The sequence below is a fragment of the Setaria italica genome, chromosome VII (genome assembly GCF_000263155.2).
Source record: "Setaria italica strain Yugu1 chromosome VII, Setaria_italica_v2.0, whole genome shotgun sequence".
Classification (NCBI taxonomy): Eukaryota; Viridiplantae; Streptophyta; class Magnoliopsida; order Poales; family Poaceae; genus Setaria; species Setaria italica.
Window position 1 is genome coordinate 21,567,857 of NC_028456.1, and position 22,486 is coordinate 21,590,342.

The following is a 22,486-nucleotide window of genomic DNA, read 5'->3' on the forward strand; positions in this document are numbered from 1 at the left end:
TTCATAGATTGAGCACGCATGTCACCAGGGGTGACCGCTTCACAAAAGATGGGCGCCATAAGGTCTTCGAGCGATCAACCCTGCCTCTTTTAGGCTGATTGACCAGGGCCCCCTCCCGAGCCAGTTGACGGTCATCTTCGTGCCAACCCTCGGGGGTTTTGGGTTTTTGCTGGTGTTTTTCGACTGGGCACCACTGCGCGGGACGGCACGGGACGGAACGGGCCAGTCGTGTGCGTGGGTTGCCTGCCGGCTGCCGACCGGCGCGTGGAGGGCCGGGTTTTAAATTGCCGGGGGGCGCGGTTGTTCGGTCTTCGGTGTCCTGCGCGCGCCGGGGACTCTGGTGGATTTGGTGCTGGTGGTGGCGGCGGTGGGGCTGCGGAAAAATTCCGTGGAAGCTGCGGCCCCGTTCCAGGTGCGGGAATAGGATGGTGGATCCCGTCTCGGTGAGCCGGTAAAGAGCGGTCGGCGGCGAACTTGACTGTTGATCGTTGAAACGCGGTAGGCAGGCCCGGACTTTTCAGTGGATCGTTGCTGCATGGGTCATCGTTGAATGGCCAGTGAATCGGTCAATGGGATGGTGGTGATCCTGCTGCTAATTCTGCATGTATATTTTCCTACGCTTTATACATATGTAGATCTAGTTGCAGTAGCAGACCTCAAGAATTCGTCCACCTCAGCGTACGAGTATTTTGGAGGCAGGGCGAGCTCTGCTTTGCTCAGATCCGATTCGCGTTGAAACTGTGGAGTTCGAGGCCGGCCGGACGGGGGGACAACCGACAGCATCAAGCTCGGGGTGTGACCAGGAGTAAATGAGCAGGCCAAGCCATTACGCCTTTTTAGGTGTGGAAGGAAGACTGATGGCGTCAACCATGATCAGATCAGCTGATGGCCGGATAATCGTGGGACGAACCAGCAACGTACGTGTTTGATGGCCTCGTTATTGCAAACGATCGACGCAAATCAAACCGAAACCGACATGTCGTAACGCCCGTAATTATAGGTCCATAATCAAGTGTACAGGCCGGATCTTGGCAGCATACTGAGCTCGAGAGTTACGGATATTGGCAAGTGCTAAGCTGAGCTACTACCGTAACTCTTCTCACAGCTACGTGCAATGACCATTTTCGTAGCTGTCGTACAACGGTTATGTTTGATGACGTCGTGTTGACTTAAGAGAATAAAAAAGGGTGCCCATGTGATTCTATTAGACAAAGCTACAATTAGTTATTGTTGTTTGCTCTCGCAGTGAATGAAGTAAACGGATACCCATCCTTGTTTGCTCAGCATCACATGGCTCGTGGTGAGCCAAACACGAAGCTTGCCGTTGTTCCGTATGACACTCTTATCCAACAGCTCGTCGAAGCTTATGTAAAAGTAGCAGTAAGTCGTAAAACGTAGTAGTAAAAGTCGACGGGAGCCAAATTTTGTCAGACCCTCTACTATCATACTCTTCCAAGGTTCCCGTTGATTTTTGTCGGCCCCTGCAATCGCCGCATGACGACGGCGACGGAAGGCCAGCAGGCGAGCACCGCAATCTTCCTTCTCCGAGAAAGCGACAACAATCTGCATGCAAATGCCAGGCGAGGAAGGATGAGCAGCATGTGCATGTGCATCAGTGCACGTCGAAGTGAGGAGCCATGCTGGCTGAAACTTCCAGTTCAGTCAGGTGGTCACGGCCTCACGGTGCTGCTGTCAGTGTCAGCTGTTGCTTTCTGGGCCGGCAAGTTCGGATCTGCAACCCTGAATCCCATGCTGGGATCCCCGGTTTAGCACGCGTATGCGGCAATGCTCATGAGTGGCAGCCCAGCTGCCCAGGACAGGATCACAGGAATGCGTCGCCTCGCAGAAAAGGAGAGCGAACCAATCCGGCAGTCGCGGCACGGACGCACGGTGCAGATGGAGTAGGAGTGTTTGGCAGGTTGGGACCGGAATCACGCGCGTGGCGTGTGCTCCTCCGTGCGCTGGAATTCGTCTCCCAGAACGGACGTCAAAGTCAGACGTCTGAAAAATAGGTGCCTTCACCATCACACACCCATTGCGTGAGTTTGGATTGGACTTTGGACCTGTGGAATCCAAGCGTTGCAATTCGCTCGTCGCTGCCGTCGTGTCTCCAGAAAAGAAATTGCGGTCTTGTTTAGTAGAAATTACTGTAGCAACACTGTAGCGTTTCGTTTGTATTTGTGAATTATTGTCCAAATATTGACTAATTAGGTTTAAAAGATTCATCTCGCAAATATAACAAAACTGTGCAATTAGTTTTTAATTTCGTCTACATTTAGTACTCCATGCATGTACCGCAAGTTTGATGTGATGGAGAATCTTCTTTTTGCATAGTGCTAAAGTTGGGATTTAGGGGTGAACTAAACAAGGCCTGTATGTTTATCTTTCAAAAAAAGAAACTGTATACATTACTAAATTGTTGCATGTTTCTAAGAGCTACGTACAGTTTGAAGTTCTGGTCAGAGGTACAGTGATTGTTGCAATGTTGCAGGTTTCAGACTCGTAGCAGTTCGTGCTATACTGCTACTTTATTAAACAACAAAAAGAAAAGCCATTTGATTCCCCTTGAGGCCCGTATAGCCCAAGCCCAGCTGGAGGGTCGTGGAGATCGAAGCCCGTATAGCACATTCCCTCGTCGGGGGCCCAAGCCCAACCTCTGCCTCGTTTCCGTTTTATTTCCCCTCCTTATTTTTTTTCCTCCATTTCTTTATGAATTTTGTTTGAATGATACATGGATTCGTTCTTCGTCAGGTACTCGGCGTCCGAGTATGCTACCACCGGCAATGTGAAGAGAAAAAAAAATAGGATGACGTTACAGAAAACAGGACGATGACCATGCACACGACGTTAAAAAAAAAAGAAAACACCATTAACACCAAGGGCACCAGTGGAAATCCCAACCAAAATTCTTGTTTTTGAATCTGGAATTGTTGTCTCAACCAAATACTTCTCCTCAACTTCACGGTGAGAGCATAGATCCATACTGAATCTACTCTGTGGTAGACCTTAGTTCTCCGGATCAGTTTTCTCAGAGCGGGAGCTATGCAAAAGGGCCTGAAACTTTAGAAATTCGAAGCGGAACCGAACCGAGCGCGAGTGGCGGAGCGGCGGGGGAGGCGGGAATGGAGGCGCTGCGGGAGCTCGAGAGGGTGCAGAGGGTGCTCTCCCTCATGAGCTCACGCGGCCTCTGCGACACCGGCTCCAGCGGTGGCGGCGCCGCCGCCGACCGCTTCCTCGCCCAGTTCCTCCTCTTCATGGTACGTTTCCCCCCGCTCCCTTTGCCCCTCTTCCTCCGTCTCCACGGATTCAGTTAACTCGGGATGTGGATGCTATGTGTGCTCTTGCTGCTTGTGTAGCGAACGTGATCCTTGCAGGTGCGCTGATGGCCTTGCGGAGGCTTTAGTTAGGACTTATGGCAAGTGTTTATGCACGAATGAGCTGTTCGTTTTGAATTTTTGATGGGCTGATTCGATGGGGACGGTTTCGGTTGTGTGTGTTGTACTCGCGTGGCCCGTTGCCGTGTGAGTTCTAATCGATTTGATATCATGGTCTATGTTGTGCTGAACTGCTGTAGGTGCTGTTGATTGTGATGCCTGCTCTTGCTTGGTCTGAATTTTTTTGGCAAGCAACAGCTGTACCTGTTCTCTAGTTCAGTTAGCTAGGTGGAGTGAGGTTACACCACTAGTGCAGGCATGGTCCGTCGAAATTCATAAATTGACTGTAACTGAACTTATAGTTTTGTCGATTGACGGATTTGCCCCAATGTCCATGAGCAGTGCAGGTGCTTTGCATAATTTATTGAATGTTGTTGTGCCTTATTGTTATCTGACCTGACCGTTTAAGAATTATTAATGCACTGCAGCTGCTTGATTACCTTGTTTTTATGATCTGATTCCTCGCAGTAGTTTGCTTACCCCTCTCCCTCCCTGCTGACATGTCTAGCATTATTGAAATGGGATACTAAGTGCATTTAGAACTTCTCTCAAAATTAGTTCGTTGATCAGAAACTCTTTTATGTAGGTGCAACCATCTGAGTCTCTTACCATGGAAAATAAGTTCCTATTGGTCTCTGAGCTTTTAGGAAAGGTAATCTTATGATGCTTTTCCACTTTTATTCATTATCCTTACTTTTATATATGTTTGCTATGAATAAAATTATATTTGAGACCTTTTTTATTAGGCTACTCCTGATACTATGGAAGAAGTGCACCATCTCACCCATCTGGAAGGTAGTCACCATCTGGAAGGTAGTAGTTGTGAAGTAATGATGATCTGCCTTGTACCTTATGACTTTATCTGGAAAATTTCTTGTTGATTGGGACTATAAACTCTGATGAGACATTAGGACCCTTTCGAATGCAGCTGATCAAAATATATCTTCTGGAGCTTTACTACAGCCAAATAAGAAGTTCAAGATGCATGCTGAGAAATCAACCATTCAGGCTGTGCCTATGGTTGGTTTTGATGCCATGACAAGAGCAAAGTCTACGCTTGAAGATTTTGTATGTGTTTTCTGTCAGTTATTACCCCTAAAATATATAATTGCAACACATCCATACTGTCTTTTATTTGTCATCCTGCCATGCATGTGCAACAAAACTACTGAAACTGATTAGTGGCATTAGGTTCATGTCAAACCAAGGCAAATTGTCATGGATTCTTTATTAGCCTTATACAGAAACTGTGTCATGCGATGTTGTAAATTTTATTTTTTCTTGTTCAAGCATGTCTTTATTCCTTGTGTCTTAATTATGAATCTATCCTGGGGGAAGTTCAGATAATGATATCTTTTCTTCTTGAAAAAAACAGTGCAGATCGTACTTTATGTTTCATGGATTGGACGCTAACAATCCACAATCCATTTTCAAATATCTGCCTGTTCTTTCTTTCACAGAGAGCTATATATATCAGGTTTTACTCCTTAAATCTTCTATGAACTTGCTTCTTATGGCTTCTATTTTTCACTGAACAAACTCAATAATTTCTTGTTGCAGTTAGATGCTTCAAATGAGGACTCTTTGAATCTAATCCCAGACAATAGGAGTTCATCAAAAGTAAGACTTAGGCATTTGATTTGGTTATCTAGTAAAATAAGATACAGAAAATACAGAATGAGGTCTTGTATTATAGATTTATAGCATGTCCAGTGACCATATTTAACGTGCAGGAGTTGGAAAGGAAAAAGGAAGCTTTCGATGAAACATCCTTGTCTCAAATGATTGAACCCCTTGACAGTTTTCTTCAGAATCAGGGGTTAATGACAGATCGGTTGGAACAATCTCCTCTATGCACTTATGCATATGTAAAATATTCACTGATATTTGATTGATTTACTCATTTTATGTTCTCCTTTTTTTAGATTGCAAACTGAGCTCAAATCAGGCATTCAGTATTGGTCTTTAGAGCGGAAGCTTTGTCAAGCATTAACAAGAAATGAAAAGGTATGTAGAGGCATTTCTTGCTGCATGCTGTTTACTGTAATTGAAAACAAATACCCAATAATATCGAGTTATAGTTAACATCATCTGTTGGATTTCATCAAACCTGCTGGATCGATCAATAGTTTTTCTTGGCAAAGTTGTACATTCTAGATACTTCAAAGAGCAAGTGATGGATGCTAAATAACAGAGTATCAGAACACACAAACTAAAACTAAACCCCAATCTTGAACTTATGAAAATGAGCATTATTATTGTTGTTATTTCATAGAGAAATACTCCCCCCTTCTAGGCAAGCTTAAATATAGTGCTCAAATTTTTTTCTTCTAGATCTCAATTGACGATGTGATGAAAGCAATTCATCTCAAATCATTTGATTATCGAGTTCTTAATCTCTTGATGTATCAGCTAACTGGTCAGCAGGTAGGCATGCCTTTTTAGCAATTCATCTCAAATCATTTGATTATTTAGTATTTACTAAATTGTACTCCTTGAGTCATACTTCTGTTGTTTAAACACTGGATTATTTTCTCTGGTGTTCACTTTTTAGGTCAATGAATTGCATATGGACTTTTTGTCAATTTCAGAATTTTTGGTTGAGATATCTGATGACCTGTGAGTATGCTCTGAATCTTTCCTAGTACATGCATAATTGCATATTCTACACAGGATGGTATGAACTGCCTATGTTATCTCTAAAAACATATCATTGACGATTTGCTGGAATTGTAAATGCTCTAGAATTGTAGTTGTATGGGTCTAAATTTGCTGGATTTGTAAATACAAGTAGACTTCGTGTCTAAATTTTGTACATACGATACAGTGATGTTATATCTATCTTGGAACAATGGTTTTGTTATCAACGAAATTGTGCTTTACCTATCATAATCCTATAATAAATCAAATTACATCAAAACTTCAGATCACCTTTTCCATACTTGTTTCTTTATTTCGTTTTTTAAGTTATGACATCAGTGACTTTTTAAAATATCTTGCAGGTATGATTATGAGGTGAGTTGTGTTACCGATGTTGTCACTCGAAACTTAGTTGTACTAATGTGAGCCTATCTATTGACGTAGTTCAATTTTGTTTCATAGGATGATGTGATAAACAATACTTTTAATATCCTTCGCATGTTTGCTGCAATATATGGACCTTCAGAGGCACCAAATATGCTGGTGAGCAACAAGCACTCTATATCTTTGATTTATGGTGCACTTGTCTCCTGATAACATCACTATTATATTCCTAAATTTCATATGCTGTTCTATTGATATTTTTTATTAAGAATTATATCCTGTAAACTGAAAGTTAGGTCCAAATGTCTGATCCTGCAAACACTTTGGTTTGAACTAAAATCAATACCATAGATTTTGAGCCATACAGAATTTCAAATGTTGCTATAACATTCAGTATAATGCATATGATTTCCCCCAGAACTTTTGTTGTCAGCTTGATTTGATGCATCCTGTTTACCTCAATAATAACTCATGGATTTGCTTTCTGTATCATTATCATTCACTTTGCCAAAAGCAATCATTTATGGATACGAATTGTGAACTGAACTCATGTGAAATTTGAGGAGGTTTAAAAATCCAGTGAGTAAATAACTACTGGGCGTTGGAATAGGTGTCCATCTCCATATTACAGAAATAGGTCATATTGTATTGGTGGCAAAAAAGTTACTAGATATGCTCATGAATCAAATGTAGAAACTTTATGGTGGTATGTGCCGTGGTTGTAGGCCAAGTGCATAGGTGAAGCTGAAGAGAAGTATGAGAGTTTCTCAAAGAAATTGGACCCTAGTCTCTCAGGTAGTTGCTGGAGAAGATGTGAGGAAGCTACAAAGGAAGGTTTGTCTTCTCTATTCATATAGAAGACATGGCTTGTTTCTTCATCTGATTGGTTTTTATTTTTGGAGCCACTGTCATGTTTGGCATCCTATTGCAGGTGGAAAAATATCAGGTCACGCATATGGAACATGGAATATCCCCTCTGTGATAAGTGATGAAGAATCATTCCGACGTGAAAGAACAAGCAAACATGATGCTTCTACTGTGATCATCTGACGATAGGTTTCATGCATCTTCAAACTGAAGCTCAGTGTACACAGCGTCTTACCCAGATGCATATATCCTCTCTTGTCAGTTGACAGGTCAAATGAAGAAGTGACCTGCATCCCTTGAGGCAATGTGCTACCGTGCTAGAGTGTATTTAGTGCGGAACTTGTTGAGGTTATAGTAGTCCTTGGCCTTACCTTGGGTCCCTTAGTTGTCATAGATATATCCACTTCTAAGTCGAATTGCCATTTAGCTGACATTGACCATTTAGTTGACTTCCCCTCACTTTTCCTTACAGCTTTCATTATCTTTCATTGTAGCTGTCATTATCTTAAGTTCCTCTAATCCTTTTATGTAGTCTGCCATATAACACTACATTTTAAGCACAGAGTCTTGTTCCTTTTCCCGATGGGTCAGTACCGGTGGTGATGTCAAACTGCTCTTTCGTAGCAACTCATTACACAATGAGTGGCATTGCCATATGCAAATACATACTTGATAATACTCCCTCTGTTCTCTTTTATTTGATGTTCATTAGCTCAAATTTGAGCCAGCCAGCTTCAAATAAAGAAGAGCGGATGTAGTATTAGTTTGGTGCTGACCAAATGCTTTGGCCATTTTCTATCATCTGAATGAACTTAAGCACAATCAAATCACTATTTTTGTGTTCTCTATGTCACAGCCTCCACAAATCATCCTTGAAATAAAGAAGATCAATTTCTCGGGAGGGGCATCGGGCATTGTCTTTTCGTTTCTGTTTGGTTGTATACGTGCATGACAGTGCTGGTTAATGTGAGTTGGACCGCAGAAGTTACACCACAGTCGCATAGAGATCTTGACAAAAGTCGGATGGTGAATCCAAAATCGTTTTTCTTTCTCGAGATTTTTTTTGTGGGTTCTGCTGCTTGTTGTAGTATATTCTGTGCCCACCATCGCCAACTCACCGTATGGTTTGGATACGAGGTGCTAAACTTTAGTAGGGTCACATCAAATGATCGGATGCTAATTAGAAAGACTAAATATGAGCTAATTACAAAATTAATTGCACAGATGGAGTCTAATTCGCGAGATGAATCTATTAAGCCTAATTAATCCATCATTACCAAATGGTTACTGTAGCGCCACATTGTTAAATCATAAACTAATTAGGCTTAATAGATTCATCCCGCAAATTAGACTCCATCTGTGCAATTAGTTTTGTAATTAGACTATATTTAATACTCTTAATTAGTATTAAACATCCGATGTGATAGTTGCTAAAGTTTAGTGGGTGTATCCAACTCAGTGATTGATGGTAGCCGGTCTCGTGACTCGATTCCAAGCACGCACAAAATATAGATGAACAGTTGGTCCATCTCTACGTGACGAAATGTGCGGACGCTTCCCGGGCAAGTATTGGGCCACGTCGCCCTCCTTTTGCAGCCGTTAGATCGCAGTCAAGTTCGATCGGACGGTTCTAGCAACAGGCGGTCCTAGCGAACCTTCGGGAGCGCCGAGCACAGCAGAGACTCATGGACCGGCGCCGCAGCCTCCGGCGCCCGCTCCCCTCGCCATGTGCGTCTCCTCGCGGAAGCGAGCGCGGCCTCTGGGCATCGGCGACGCGGTGGCAAGCGTGGTGGAAGCGGAGGTGAGGCGTTCGTGCATGGCATCGAGAGGATCCAGTCGCAGGTGGGCTACGGTGGCTCAACCTCACGCAGCGGGGCGGTCTCCTCTGCTGCGGCGAGCAGCAGTGAGATGACGAGCAGCCGGCGGCGACCCGTGCCTCACCTCGACCTCGCTATCCTCGCCTCCGCAGTTTTGACCCTAGGATGCGCGCGGAGGCAGGCCCGAGTGCTCGACTGGGGCTCCGGCGAGTGGAGCTTCCCGCTTGCTCCTGGCGCTGGGGCGCAGCACCTGGCGCCGGGGCAAAGCCACGCGAAGAGCCACATCGCATGGAAGCAGAGGCGTGTGATGCTGGCTGACGAGCTCTGGCTCAGCTGCGCGTATGGATCCGGGGCGCGGCCGAGAAGCGTCACTCGGGGGCTCCGACGCAGGTAATTCGCGTGAAATCTCCGTTCGCGCGACGCCGCCGCGGTGGCCGGAACGTGCGAGGTTTTGTCTCGCGGCGGAGCAACTGCGGTGGACCACGATGTTTTGCAGGGGCACAGAGGACAGAGCCTGTATCTTTGCGCCCGGCAACAGCGAACAGCAAGCATCAGAGGTTCAGAAGCAACTTCCTTTCATGCAGAAGCTGCTCAAAACAACAAAACAGCACGCAGCATTGTAGTATGTTGCAGTCATTCATTACAACCCCGGAACTCCCAAATGAATGAATAATCTATCGATAATCCAATAGTAGAGTCAAAGTTTGCTCCTGATCAACAGCAATCTTTGCACAAATTAAATTGAGAAAATGGCTCATCAATGTCTGAACAAGAAAGCGCTAACACGCACAGCTGCTACCGCCGCCTCCTTCATCCAATTACGCTGCCTTCGTCCCTTTTTCTCATGCGCCCAGATCTCCCTTCCTCCACCATGTTTCTTTGATGCACAACTCTGCACGGCCAAGTGTGGCGTGAATCAAGTATGTTGCCATCAAATAGAGCGTCAGTGCCCTCTCCTGTCCACCAATCTAAAACAAATTTGGGCAACATCAGAAATTCTGATTGGGGTGTTACTGAAACCGTGAAACGTCAATTTTTCCTGATAGCAGTCTCAACTTTGCCCCCAACTTAGAGTACTTGGTTGATGCAGCAATGTGATAATTCGTGTGCTCTTTTTCCTGATATCATGAATTGTTGAGTTAATGTAGTATCTGTAAAATCTGACTTTACCTATTTTATATTAATTACGTTGAAAGACCAAATGCTACATTCTACCATTGTTATATTTAGTTATTTATATGGCCTAGGAGAGTTGGATATATATGGAGCACTTTTGCTCAATATTTTTGCCAACCAGCAAAATATTAGAGAGCAATACAACTAAAGACTTATCCTTTTGCTCAGTAGGTACTTTTAATTAAAAGATCTCCTGCACAACTACAGATCGGACCCACAAAAGGGCGTCAGTTTCTAGTGTGTCTAGAATCTTTTTACTGCCGAATGTATTTCAGGGGATCTATTTGTATAATTCCTTTGTTATTACGCACTGTGCACACACATTCATGCAGAATTGCGGTGCCGGTGCACCTCTGTTTGGCGTTACATACCTGACTTACGCTCTTCATCGTTATACCTCAGTTTCTTACTTTCTTCCGCATCAATTGTTATGCAGCGCCCGGGAAAAAAATTATGTATAAATTTATTTTAGATCTTCTGACCAAACCTTTTTTTAGCTTTGACTGTCAATACAACGAACTAATCTGTTCATTCAAGTGTTAAACAAGTCAAACTTTATATATTTTGGTAAACACTTTGTCAAAGGATCTCATTGGATAAATTTATAAAACTATTTTCATATTTCAAAATTATTTCTTCCTGTACCTTTTTGTAAATTATGACTTGTATTGTTGAAGCGAGGGAGTACATAGGTTGATGTTAACACATTAATCATGGAATGGGCTTTCACTGGAGTATACATAGTAACACTTTCCATTTTAAATATTTTTTCGCTAGATATTTTTAATTAAAGTATCATATTAAAAACATGATCATGTTTGATGTCTTAAAAGTGGCTTTTATTTTATTTGAAAACAAAGATATTTCATCTAAAAGCGGAAGTGGAGCAATAGATGTTTTACAACCACCTTCTAATATGCTTGTGGCATATATATCATATCATATATATGTGGCCTTATATCAATTTTGGAAATAGTGTTATAGATAGTGAGGCTATTGATCAGCACTATCTATAGGATTTGTTCATTCATATTTACTCTGTAGTATTTTTTGAAAAAAAATATTCTGTAGTAGTACTACTCTTTTTCTTTTGTCGGTAATCATTCTGTTCTCTTCCGTATTAATGCATTGGTACTTCGTAGGGTAGTACGTTAAACGCTCTGTGCCACGTTTGTTCCTGTTCTATCTACATCAATCGTACGTCCGCGCTGTTTGATTGCTCCCTCTCGGTCCTGTGCCCCGTGTGGCTCCCCGTTGCCGATGGAATTGAGATGGTCATGAGTCACGACTAGTGTACAGTTCTCCCTTTCTAGGGTCTCGGTCAGGTTTTCTTCCTTTACTAAGTTCCTCTCTAATGCGCGGAACAAGATGACTCCTGTAGGTTCTCCATGTGATTATTTGATTTAAGGGCATTCTGTTGTAAATTCAGAATCTAGTGAGCAACATTTAACTTTAAACCTGAAACCACAGATTTGTAGGTCTGCACATTATTTTTCTCAGCAATTCAGTGTCTGTTGTTTCAGTATGCTGAAGATTTAGGAGCTCTATGGATTGGTCCATAGTTTTTGTCCTCTACATGTCATAGTTGTGGCTTTCAATCCCTTTGTGTTAGGAAATACTTGTGATTAAGTTTTGCTAAAAAAAACTTAATTGATTCGATGGTTAATTTCACAGATATTTGCATCGTATAGCGTTTTGCTATTATTCAAGTACAGCCATGAAGAAATATTAGAAAGAAACTGCAGGTAAGTGATATTCTTAATTACACAATTTCACTCCTTTCAATCTGTTCAAAAACTACAGCTATTCTTTTGATTCTAAATAAAGTTAAATCTTCAAGCAAGATGGAGATAAGAAATTGGTAGGTCTTTTGGCCAGCAGTTTTAGGTTCGAGTTCTATGGTGAGTTGTGTGACCTTGATCCACTACAACTGAGATCTATTTTGACTTTTTTGGTGATCGTGCAAGATCGTGTGGTTCTGTCATCTGTGGCAGCAGCAGCAGCAGCAACAGGTCATCGCTTTCGTTCCTTATACTCTTATTACCAATTTGATGATATCATAGATTGCCAATGTTTTGGAAGGGCTTGCTAAGGAGTAGGCATGGCAATGTGCCGGGGTGGAAGAGAAATGCAGAGCTTGCTTCTTGTGCACCCATGGAGTCCTTTGAGAAGATCCACAGAGGGAGCAATTCTGCCATCTACCAAACCAGAACCACAAGGTAATTAAGCCAAATCGACTTGACTTTCTTTTTTTAGTAATTCGAATGTCATTATAATTTCAGCTAATTCCCAGTATGGAGGAGGCTCATGAGGTGATTCTCAGTTTCCTAATAGTAAAGACAAAGCAGAGGTGCTTCTTAGTTTCCTAATAGTGAATACAAGTCACTTCCACAGGATCCTTTAGTATTGTATTTTTCCGTCAAGATGAAGGTGTTAGTGCCATTTATGAACTGCTCCATCAAGTAAATTGCCAAATCAGATAGAGATTGCATTATATTGATTAGACAACAATTCTCAGACTGGTGTTTGCACAATGCAGAAATTCTTGATAGTTTGTCTTGTGGTTTCTTTTATAGGTCCAGAAAAATCGAATCTATGCATTCCTGGAGGTGCGGCAAATCTATCGCAAAATATGTGGTTGATATGGTCCTTTGTGGAGCTCTCTTCTTGGGTACAACAGGAGTACTTTGCTGGTAGCTTTCCTACCTTTCTCCTTTCTATCAGTTCTATGATGGATATTGCTTTTATGTTAATTCAGTTTCTCCTTCTGTACATGTCATTTTCAGATACCATCGGCGTAATTGTTGGTTAGTTTCTCCTACTGCAGGTTGCTCCTCAGTGACTGTAAGTCAGATTTTGTTGCATCTCCATGATTTTCGCACTGTGTCCATGGAACATGAAATATATTAAGCACATAGCATCTTGGAGGTGTTGTCCCTGATCCGTAACAATCTAAACAATTCCTGAAGTAATTAACAACATGGAAATAATAAGTGATTTTCTTCTAATTTGTTTTCCTCAATCTGTTTTTCTTATAACCAGGATAAAATAGAAATATTTCATTACTTAAGGTGACAAGGTTAGACAACTATTATTCGGTATGCTGCGTATGCATCTGAAAGTCTAACTTGCTCTTAATTTACCTAAGAGGCATTTAGAAAATTACGTGTGCTGTCCATAACTAAAAGATACGTTGATATGGATACAGGTGGCTCATTATTGATAAAAGGAAGGGCAGTAATTTGGAGCATAAGTGAACTGGACTAACGGATCATCCTTCTCAACAAAGTTGAGGTGCCGTATACACTTGCGATGGCAAGAAAGTCCAGCTTGCCATCAAATCTCGATTCTGTGTTTTGTTTGCGGCGATGTAAAGCCCCGGTCCTTGTGATTGGTGCATTGAAAAGTTCATTCAGCAAATGTGTACTTGTTTTCACATTATATTGTCCTATTGAATCCAATGTGTATTGCAAAATGTTTCGTTGCCTGTAGCAACGTACGGGTACGATCCTAGTCTAGACATAATCATATACTTAGGTGTATAGTAAATCTATGTATATTGAAAAGTCAAAACGACATATATTATGGAACGGAGGGAGTACTGCATAGTGACCTAATCGGAGCATCACTCCATAGTCCATAGGCTTCATAGGTCATGGAGTGCATTTAAGAGACATGACGTCTAATGATCTTCATTTCAATTAAGGTAATCTTGGAGTCAAAATATCTCAAGTTTAATCAAATTTATACCATACTAACATTTATGATATATTTTTATAGTATATCTATTCGGTGTCATAAATCTTTGTGATCCTCTCTATAATTTTAGTTAAACATAAAATAGTTTGACTCAAAAACATTGGAACGACTTTATAATTTAAACATAGTTTGAACGGAGGGAGTATCGATCATCCGCACGTTGCCACGTCATGGATTGGTCATGGATTGAGATCGATGCTTGCTTTGTGTGCAATGAGAAACACTTGAAGGCTTGACGAAGGGGAAAAAAACTGAATTTCATTAATTTCGTTTGGGAACGAGATTGTAGCGAAATCGATATAGAAAACCCTGATCAGGCACGACTCAAATCACAACCATCTTTTCAACAAAACAAGGTTATCAGGGTCATCATCGACCTCGCGACCTGCCAACGTGTCCGGCCTCTGTTCCCACGCGGTGACGCCACGCCCATCGGTCGGGATCACGTGTCGACGGATGGTCGCAGGCACTACAGCAACAACACGAGCCCATGCCCATCGCTGTGCCTGTGCGCGCGTAGAAGCCATCGGTAGGTACCAACGATGATAGGTGCGCGCCGGCCGCCCTCGGCCGGCCTCGTTCGCATCGCGCACGCGCGCAGGAATGTGATCGCGCGAGACCTCAGGCAAGGCAACTGCCCCGTTCGGCCGGGCTCCCACCAGCACCTAACGCCACGTTCAACTAATCCGTTTGACGCCCGGCGATGGATCCCCGGAAAAAGGTGTATACAAGGAAAGGAATTGCAGCGCCACCTGCACACGCATGTCCGATGTCAACGCTCGCTCCCCCCGCCGCGTTTACGCGATCATCACACGCACGCACAGCGGCGTCCTGTTGAGTGTTGACACGCATGTGCCACTCGTGCATCACATGCCAGCGCGGTATATATATGGAGCGTGCCAAGGCGTCCTCGCTAGTTGCACCAACCAAAACCCCAGCTGAAAAGCTCTAGTGTCAGTGCTCGCTGAAGAGCCTTCTGCTTCCGATCCCGTTCTTGCACGGACGCGTGCCGACTCCTGCTGGCTTCATCGGTGGTGCGGCGGCCAGGGTTCAGGTTCGGCCATGGCTCTGGACGCAAGGACCCTGAGGGCGGCGTCCGTCCCCACCGCCGTCGACACCAGCGCGGCGAGGCCGTGGTCGGGGCCTGGCGGTGCCGCTCCCAATGCGGCGGTGCCAGTGGACGTGCCGGCGCTGTGGGGCGACGAGGGGAGGATGAAGCGGGAGCTGGTGGCGTGGGCCAAGGCCGTCGCGTCCATGGCCATCAGGGAATCGATGCAGCGATAAGATAAGATGACTGCTGATCAAGGCGCGTAACTTCGATGGTACGTTGCACGGTTGCAGTGCAGCGAGGCAACAGCAGTGCACCCTCGCTGTTTTTTTTGGGAGGCCCCCTTTTCCTCTGGGTCCTTTGTTGGCGGAGCGAACCAATTCACGCCACGAAAGCATGGGCCTCGTGGCACCACGGCAGCTGATGGCGTATGATCGGCCTGTACATGTTTTTGGAAAGAAAGGACGCACGAGAATTTCAGATGCTTTGTCCATGTCGTCATCGTTCGAACTTCTTGACGCAGAATATTTTGTATTTCCCGCGTTTCATTTTCGCTCAAATTTACCGGCAGTTGCCCTGTTGATCTCTGGCGACTGTCGACCATTTTGGTGCTGTGGGAGAGAGAAACCGCAACCAACGATCGATCACAGCTCGCTGGTGAGAGCACGACAGGCCGGGCACTGCTCACTGTCACCACCCTCGTCCTCTCCCGAGTATATGTTTGATCGACCGCCCGCCTCCGGTTCCGCGCGTAACCGGACGCCACCGCAGCCCATGGAATCATGTTCCAGTTCCCGAACAGTTGCTCCGCGTTGCGCACGGGCGCACGGTTGACGGCTGTGCATCTGCGCTGCGCGGCATTTCTCCGACATTATTCCCGCTCTCTTCGTCCAGCAAGCGGTTCTTGGCGCCCTGGAGATGACGGAGGAGGAGGGCGGCGAAGCAGAGGCTCGGAGCAGCGCGAGGTACCTCGAACTAATAACGAATGAACATGCAGGGGGTGCCCATTTGGCTAGTGGTGCTAGAGACCAAACCTCAATGCTATGGTAGGATGGAAGCAGCTCGAGATGCGACACGTGCTGCTCGGCTCGAGGAAGAACGACGCGTCCGCCAACAACAGATCCGTTTGAAGGGTAAGGAGGATGAACTGTAGAGATGGCGCGACCAGTTAGGTGCTCAAGAGGCAGCACTAAAATGGCAGGAGGACAAATTCGAAGCTCGTCAGGCGCAACTCCTCCGGGAAGAAAAGCGACAGAAAAAGAAGAAAAAGTAGGAGGCATAATGTTCCTCCAAAATAGTGAGGAAGGGGAAACTTTGCCAGTTCACCCAGTAGAACGTTACTTGTCCTCCACCGATTTACATTACCTAAGGCATTTTATCGTAGGGAAGGTGCTCTTCAGGTTTGTCATGTTGGGCACCTCGGATGCCATTGTACTGTTCCTTGTACTGTTATAACATTTCGTCTCCATGTTTCGAGTACTAAGATTGCACATTATTCCCATTATATCGCTCTGCGGCCAGTACAATACTCAAACAGTAATTTCCCTGTTGACGTGAACCCTCATTGAAAAGCTTACATTATAGACTGTAAGGACCCTGTACGTGAAGCCTTCTCAGGCGGATCGAACTCCACACTGATCCCTACATCCCTGCACCTGCAAAACCTATATCTAGCATTTCTCAGGATGATTGAACATGACGGGGTATTGAGCACATGGAGGCGCAGTGCATCTCCATCTCAGCACTCCTTATATTGGACCCCCCCTCCCGTATCCTTCCACACCACTGAGCAGGAGGAAGAATAATAGCATCGGAGATGTCGTAGGAGTAAGGGAAGAGGAGGGGATGCTCCTATTCCCACCATCACTTGGCCAAGTTCTTTTGGCCCAACGGAGTATGAGACACCCCTCGAAAACTTCCCTCTGGAGGACAGGGCTAACTACACCCCTCCAAACATTCTTAGGCCTTATGACGACCGCCTTGATGCATGACCAATGTGTCACCATGACATGGCTTGTGTCGTCCAGCTGTATGATAGCTACGGTGATGGAAGCCGACGTTTCTTTCGATGCTCGTATGGCTTGGTGAGTCAAATTATTACTTCTTTGCTCTGCCAAAACTTCTCGTGCTACAAACTAACATCACGTTCAGACTTATCTCAATGAAGGAAACTGCCGCTATGCCAACGATCCACCACTTCCTGAGCCAACCCAAAGTACGTCCACTACCTCAGGTGCAAGATCTTTGATCCTCGACCAATCTTCAATCCGAAGTTGATGCAAATCCTTGGGCGGTTAACATCGCAGGTGACTTGATTTGTACCGATCCATGGTGCAGTGCCCCTACCACCACAACAAGGATCGCCCCACATCTCCGCCATCCTCTGGGGGTGCTGGCTACTATGGAGCTAGGCCCTCCCAGCTCTCGCAAAGCCAACTAGCAAGTAGACATGACGCTTTCCCCGACTATTTCAATTACCTAAGGCATGCTAGGTTTAGCAACGGTATTGGTTTAGAATAGTATCCGTACCGTACATGCCACTGCAATCTATAATTAATTGTTCACCCTACGGTCGTTGTTGTTCGTATGTTGTGCACGAATTTCGTTTGTGTCTATTGTAATCTCGCTGGAAACAGCTATGTATCTAATGGCCGGGAGTTAATTCATTTTCAATTATTTCCTCGAATCTCTCTAGCTCTCTCAAATTACGAAGTTTCATATTCCAACCAAAAGTGACATTTCAAAATATTTAGTGCTTCCAATGTAACTAGATATTTTATTTTTAAAAATTTTAGACAAAATTACACGAAAATAACTATAAACCAGGCTAAATCAGGCCGCTGCTAACTACCGCCGTTTGAAACGGCGGTAGCTGGGCCGCAATCCGGACCTCCAACCGCCGTTTCAACTAGCGGTTTTAATCGGTGGCAAAGGTTTATTTCTGCAAATTTTTCGATTGCCTATTTAGTTCTGCAAATCGTAAAAAAAATAAAAAAATAAAAAAATTCCTGGTTTGGCAATCCGATTTTTTATGCGTCCAAATCCCGCGCCGCGGATCCGGTGATCTCTCGGGGCCCCGCTGTCCCAGGTTTGGATGAATGTCTGGAGATTGCAACTCAAACAAATCAGGAGCAACAACCATCGATAATATCTGATCTCTCTCTTTCGTAGCAAGGCAGGCGTAGAGATCATCTCCAAAGAAATAAAATACTTTGGAGATTGGAGCAGGACCGAGATAGTTTTTTTTTTCAAACACGCACCACAGCGAAACCGATCGACACATTTTTGTATGCTTCCTAGCTATGCATCTCTTAGGGCAAGTACATTGGTGTCGTCTAATAGGCGGTCTCATGCATTGACACGTAATCTTGAGACGATTTAACACGCAACTTGTACAGTGGGTTGTCCTATAAGTTGTCTGGTAGTGGTATGTAATTCCTTAATTTGTGCATAAGAAAAATAAAATATTATAAGTTGCATGGTAACAATAACTCGTACAATGGTTGTTAAGTTGTCTCGTAGTCCTACAATTTAGCTCATGAGGTGGTTGTTTCGCGAAGCAACAACCTCTTTCTCTCTCCTCGCTCTCTCTCCTCCACATCATCAAAAATCCTACGTGACACTGCATGAGACGACCTATGAGACCGCTGACGTGTAGCAATGTACTTGCCCTTAGAAGAAAGCTGCCCCGATCAGTCCAAGTTGGAGAGCTAGCAGAAGTGGTTCAAACACGGATCTTCAACGTGAACTGTCGCTACATATACATAGTACATACGTTCTACATCAAGTTGTCTTTCTCACGACATTTGCTGTTGGTTCTGCTACGACTTGTATATTCGCCTTCATCAGTCCAAGTGACCCATGGCAGTGGGCACCGTATCACAATTCCACGGCTTTGGGTTGGATTTTAGACAGGGTCCCTCACTAACGTGATGCAATAAAATAGCACTAGGCGGATGGGCGCGCCTTGCGTGCCCGTTCCGTATTGTTGTCGTGGGAAAAAAATCGGTTGGAACGGTGTTAGATTCTATTTATGCGCTGGGGACAGCATGATAGGAACAGTGAACACTTTTAGAAGGTGATGTTACAATATAAGACTCTCCTGTCAGTCTCTATTAAATGAGAAAAAAGAGTATTTTTTTAATCATGGGATGCACTCAATAGAACCGTGGCATAGAGATGAACACTTTCATAAGATGTTGTTACAATTTGAGACTAGCCTGTCAGCCTACTTTCATAAGATGCTGTTACAATTTGAGACTAGCCTGTCAGCCTCCGTTAGATGCGGTACATTAACTTGAGGCCTTCCTCGCTTGACGAATGGAAAAAAAATATAATTTTTTAAATCATGGGCCAACCGTGGGTCCCACCAACTAATGTGTGCGGCCCCATCTGAATAGTATGTGGGTTCCACGGGGGTCCCACCGGAATAGTGTGTGGATCCCACATGAACCGTGGTCCCACCAACCAATGTGTGCACGCCCTACCTAAATAGTACGTGGGTCCCACCGAATATTACGTGGGTCCCACATGGACCCCACCTGAACAATGCAGGGGTCTTGCATGAACAGTACCACATGGGGCCACGATTCAAAGGGAGCTCTGAAGTCAGGAGCTTTAATATGGGGGTGTAAATATAGGTCCTGTTTTGCATGGCTCCAGCTTTAGGTGGAGCTGCTACACTCCAGAACTTCAGGTGAAGCTAGCTACACTCCAAAACTTCAGAAACAAAATGGGGTTTTGGCTAGATGGGTGCTCTCAGCTCCAAAAAAGACCGATTTCAGTGTAGATTGCCATTGTTGCCCCCCAATTCAAGCCCCACTTGTCATACGCCCCGACGAACAGCTGTGTGCCTGCCTCGAAGATACTGGCAGCGACGTCCTCGCCGTACGCCACGGACGCGCTGCCGCGACCGCCACTGGCGTCATCGGCCACGACGAGCTCGACGCGGAGCTGCGCCCCTCCCTTGTCCACCGTGACGGCCCGGAGGAGGGGCAGATCTCTTGTGGGCGGCCTCGGGGCCGGGGCGGCGACGGGTCGGCGGCGGGGCCAGGCGGTGGCGGGCTGTGCGGCCACGAGGCCGGGGTGGCGACGGGCAGCGGGGCTCGGCGGCGACGGGGGCAGGGCGGCGACGGGCGGCGGGGCTCGACGGCGACGAGCGACGGGGGCGGAGCTCGGCGACGGGGGCGGGCAGCGACGGGTGACGGGGCGGGGCGGTGACGGGTGGGCCTCGGCGACTGGCGGGGCTCGGCGACGGCGGCGACGGGGGCGGGGTCGCGACGGGCGGCGGGGAGGCGGCCACGGGGCCGGCGACGGCGGCGACGGGGGTGGGGCGGCGACGGGCGGTGGGGAGGCGGCAGGCGGGGCGGCAACGAGCGGCGGGAAGGCGGTAGGCCACAGGTGACGGGGGTGGGGAAATAGGCACGGGTGGGAGCTCGGGAGGAACAGAATGAAACGTTTTTTTGTGTAACCAGTGGCATTGGTGGGTAATTACCCACCAACTCCACGAGGAGGTTCGAAATAGAGAGTTTTCGAGCAGCAAAAGAGGTGCTCCAAAACTCCACCTCCATTTGCACTACAGCTCCATGGAGTTGGCTGCTCCATGGAGTTTTGGAGTTGAGGTGTTTGGCTAGATTTTTTGGTGGAGTTGCTGGAATTCTGGAGTTGAGCCATGCCAAACAGGGCCATAGGTACAGGCCCCATTTGTTTCCGCTTATAAGCAGCTTATCGGTGGAAAGAAGCGAGAATCCCACCAAACGCTTTGCTTATTTCTACCGATTCTCGCTTATGTGGTACGTCATTTCAGAGATTTGAACTACGAGACGCGAAAAGCGAGAAACGAGAAAATTTTCGTTTAGATTATAATCAAGCATGGCTAGGAGAAGGGTATCAAACATGCCATGGATGCCGTGGTCCTCTGTCCGCTGCTGCATTGCCTTTGTTAAACGAAACTCTCGTCAGACGCCTGTCTGTCGTATCGTACATGTATTACGACTTGTCTGATATATGCGTACGTAGCCAAATAAAAAATGGAAGTGTAATTCTCATGCGGACATTATATTATCGCATTATTGCGTATCACAAGTCGATCAAGAACGATGAGTTCCAGTTTGATCCTTTGATGTAACCCTAGCACTGATCCTCCATGATATTCGCATCTGATCTGCTACTGCGCACACGCGCATTATACAATATATACACACACGTACCTGCCTTCTTGGTGTTCTTGCATTGGCGCAAATGCAAGCCGCCGTTGGACCGTCCGCACCTCAATCACATAGCCCTTGGCCCTAGCATATCTCACCTCCGGCAGCGCGCCTGCAGCCTGCAGGTGTCTCGTGGTGACCATGACTGGCTGCTTTCACGGTCACGACGCAGATCCGGTATTGTAGCTGCTGCTTGATGCTCCACGAGCACGCATAAACTATAGATCCCCCGTACTCGTATTCTACTATTGGCCCGTTCATTGCTGGATGCCTGGATATGCAAGCCTGGCCGAGGCCGATCTGGAGATCTGCAAGCCTCTCCAGATATTCTCGTCTGACCAGCGCATGTGCCCTCGTGGAGCAGTCCATGACTGAAGAAACTGCAGCGCCGGTCTCGTGCTGCCGTAGAATATGGCTTTCTGGCGCCGGATGGGGAAGACTGACGAGGTGTTGCTCTCGCTCTCGCGACTTGCGCGTTCATCGCGACAACGTACATCGCGGCAAAGTCTAACTAAGAAGCCGTACCTGAATTTTCCATTATGTGGACTAATCCCCGGAACCTGCCTGTTTTTTTCTAGGAGTACGTAAGATGATTGATGAAGTGACCTTACTGGGGATCGGAGGAGCTGCATTTTCCTAAACCAAAAAAATCGGAAATCTTGCACTCAGCTTGTGCCCATATTTTTTTTTCAAAAATGAAATTGTCTCCGACCGCACGTAGCTAAAATCTTACAAAATTCTTAGGAAAAGAGAACACAAACGAGCTGGTGCCCATGTACCAAGTTCCTTGCTCAAAGGAACGCCGATCAAGATCGTAAAATATTCTTGCGGATAAATTTCCGTTTGGAAGTCATTGATACGTGCAAAGCTCCGCGCGAACTTGATGCCACGCGAGTCCAGTGTCAGCGACAGATACAGTATTGCCTCGATTGCAATCGGTTGCTTTCAATTAAGTATTGCCTCGACAGATCAGTATTGCCTCAATTACAGTAGCGCCAATCGAGTGGACTCGCGTGTGACCATTTGGTTGCTTTCAATTGAACGATAGCACAGAAAGCATATCTTAATCTTCCGGTCAGAGAGATGCTAGCAGCTCGCTCTACCTCTATATATCACCTTACATCCACCCAGTCTTCCTCACACAAGTGTTCCAAG

General features: G+C 45.6%; 1 protein-coding gene across 4 annotated transcripts; it reads left to right on the plus strand.

Annotated features, from left to right (window-relative positions):
• The first annotated feature begins 2,867 nt into the window (after positions 1-2,867).
• LOC101757237 lies at positions 2,868-7,912 on the plus strand. 4 transcript variants are annotated; one of them, XM_012847576.2, is made up of 14 exons: positions 2,868-3,257; positions 4,021-4,086; positions 4,181-4,247; positions 4,363-4,502; positions 4,810-4,911; positions 4,995-5,054; positions 5,168-5,268; positions 5,360-5,441; positions 5,769-5,861; positions 5,989-6,053; positions 6,437-6,449; positions 6,537-6,617; positions 7,184-7,292; positions 7,361-7,912. In XM_012847576.2, exons 1-14 carry the CDS (start codon positions 3,123-3,125, stop codon positions 7,438-7,440), a joined length of 1,194 nt encoding a protein of 397 aa, XP_012703030.1. In that variant the 5' UTR covers positions 2,868-3,122; the 3' UTR covers positions 7,441-7,912. The 4 variants fall into 4 exon arrangements, with proteins under 4 accessions (XP_012703030.1, XP_004975803.1, XP_012703029.1 ...); XM_004975746.2 differs by having other exon boundaries at positions 7,390-7,912; XM_012847575.2 differs by having other exon boundaries at positions 4,181-4,229; positions 7,390-7,912.
• The last annotated feature ends 14,574 nt before the right edge of the window (positions 7,913-22,486 follow it).